At 51.4% G+C, this 1,319-nt stretch overlaps 1 protein-coding gene across 1 annotated transcript in view; it reads right to left on the minus strand.

The window, feature by feature from the left end:
* The window catches only part of Fam217b (family with sequence similarity 217 member B), a gene marked incomplete at its 5' end in the record, with an annotated part of 7,897 nt that extends 6,582 nt beyond the window's left edge, over positions 1–1,315 (minus strand). Inside the window, one exon of the mRNA XM_015478715.2 lies at positions 1,251–1,315. Within this exon, the coding sequence (XP_015334201.2) occupies positions 1,251–1,315 (65 nt within the window). The remainder of the gene's footprint in view (positions 1–1,250) is intronic.
* Positions 1,316–1,319: the final 4 nt, after the last annotated feature.

Here is a 1,319-nt window from a genome sequence, read left to right on the forward strand (position 1 = left end):
TTTCCCCCCCCCCCCCCCCCACACACACACACAGTGGACAGTAGATACAAGACCACACTAGTATCAAGGCCATGACTGGATTCTTTCTCTACTTCTGTGTATGCACATGCATGAACACGCGCGCGCATGTGCACACACACACACACACACACACACAACCTCCTTGAAAATAATGCATTGTTGAGGAAATCTGTGATGCTAACTAAAGTCAAGTCTACTCCAAAGCTCCCACATATACTCATTCGCTCATTCAACAAAAAATTTCAGGAGTGCCTAGAAATGGCCCACAACTCCTCTTCCCATGGAGCCTAAACTCTAGTGAGGCAACTCCCTGAGTTCTTCTGCCTTCCCTACGATGTCTTCCCTTCTGAAACTTCAGTCACTCAAACCAGGCCCTGGTTACTCCTCTTCTTTTGAGAGGCCAATGCGGTGGGCTCATCAGAAATTGAATAATTCTCCCCCATAACACCCCTGTCACTGTGAAGTGGAAGAGGGAAATGACAGATGTTGGGAACAGTTCAGAAAGAAACGTTCCTATACTTTTTAAAATCATTTTTCATTTTAAAAAACGTTATTGTACTTCTTTATCATGACCATGTGGGCCTTTTTAGTTGGTTCACATATGATGGTAACAGGAATCACATATGGGCTCTCGCAGTTAACTGACCACACCACACTCAGCAGGCTTGAACTCTGAGGTGTAGACAATGTTCTCTGCTTGACCCACACTGCTCTCCACAAAGTGCTCTTGCACCCTCTCCCTTTCACTCCACAGGACAAGCTTCACACCAAGAGCTGCCTATTTCCTGCCAGAAGTGTCTGGAAGAAAGGAACGCCTGCAGGGTCCTAAGCAAGCAAAAACAAACTCCCATCTTCCCGTGGTTCCGGCTTGCATAGAAAGGAAGCCAAAAGTCAGAGATTCAGGCGACAAAAATGCTCCCCAGGCATGGGACAGCTGCACAATTCATCACAGGGCTTTAACCCCCATCCCGGGTCTTCCTCTGGCGGTGATCCCAGGCAGGAGCGGTCCCCACCCCCATCCCAGGGAACCCGCTGGCCATTGGGCGGGCAAAGGATTGTGGGGACGTGTGAGCATGACGCTTCTCTACGCAGCGAGGCTCCCTCGGTCTGGCCGCGGGTACAGGCTGCAGGCACACGTCCAAAGAGCTGGCTGGTTGGACACTAAATCAGCCCCGGACCGGCTCCTGGCCAGGCTGGGTTCTGCCCTCCCTCGCCCCACCCCCACGAACCCCGAAATCCGAGGACCTGCAGCGTGCACCTTCCTCCTCCTGGGTTTGTGCAGACACCAATATGATCGA

The sequence above is a fragment of the Marmota marmota genome, unplaced genomic scaffold, assembly GCF_001458135.2.
Source record: "Marmota marmota marmota unplaced genomic scaffold, marMar, whole genome shotgun sequence".
Taxonomy (NCBI): Eukaryota; Metazoa; Chordata; class Mammalia; order Rodentia; family Sciuridae; genus Marmota; species Marmota marmota.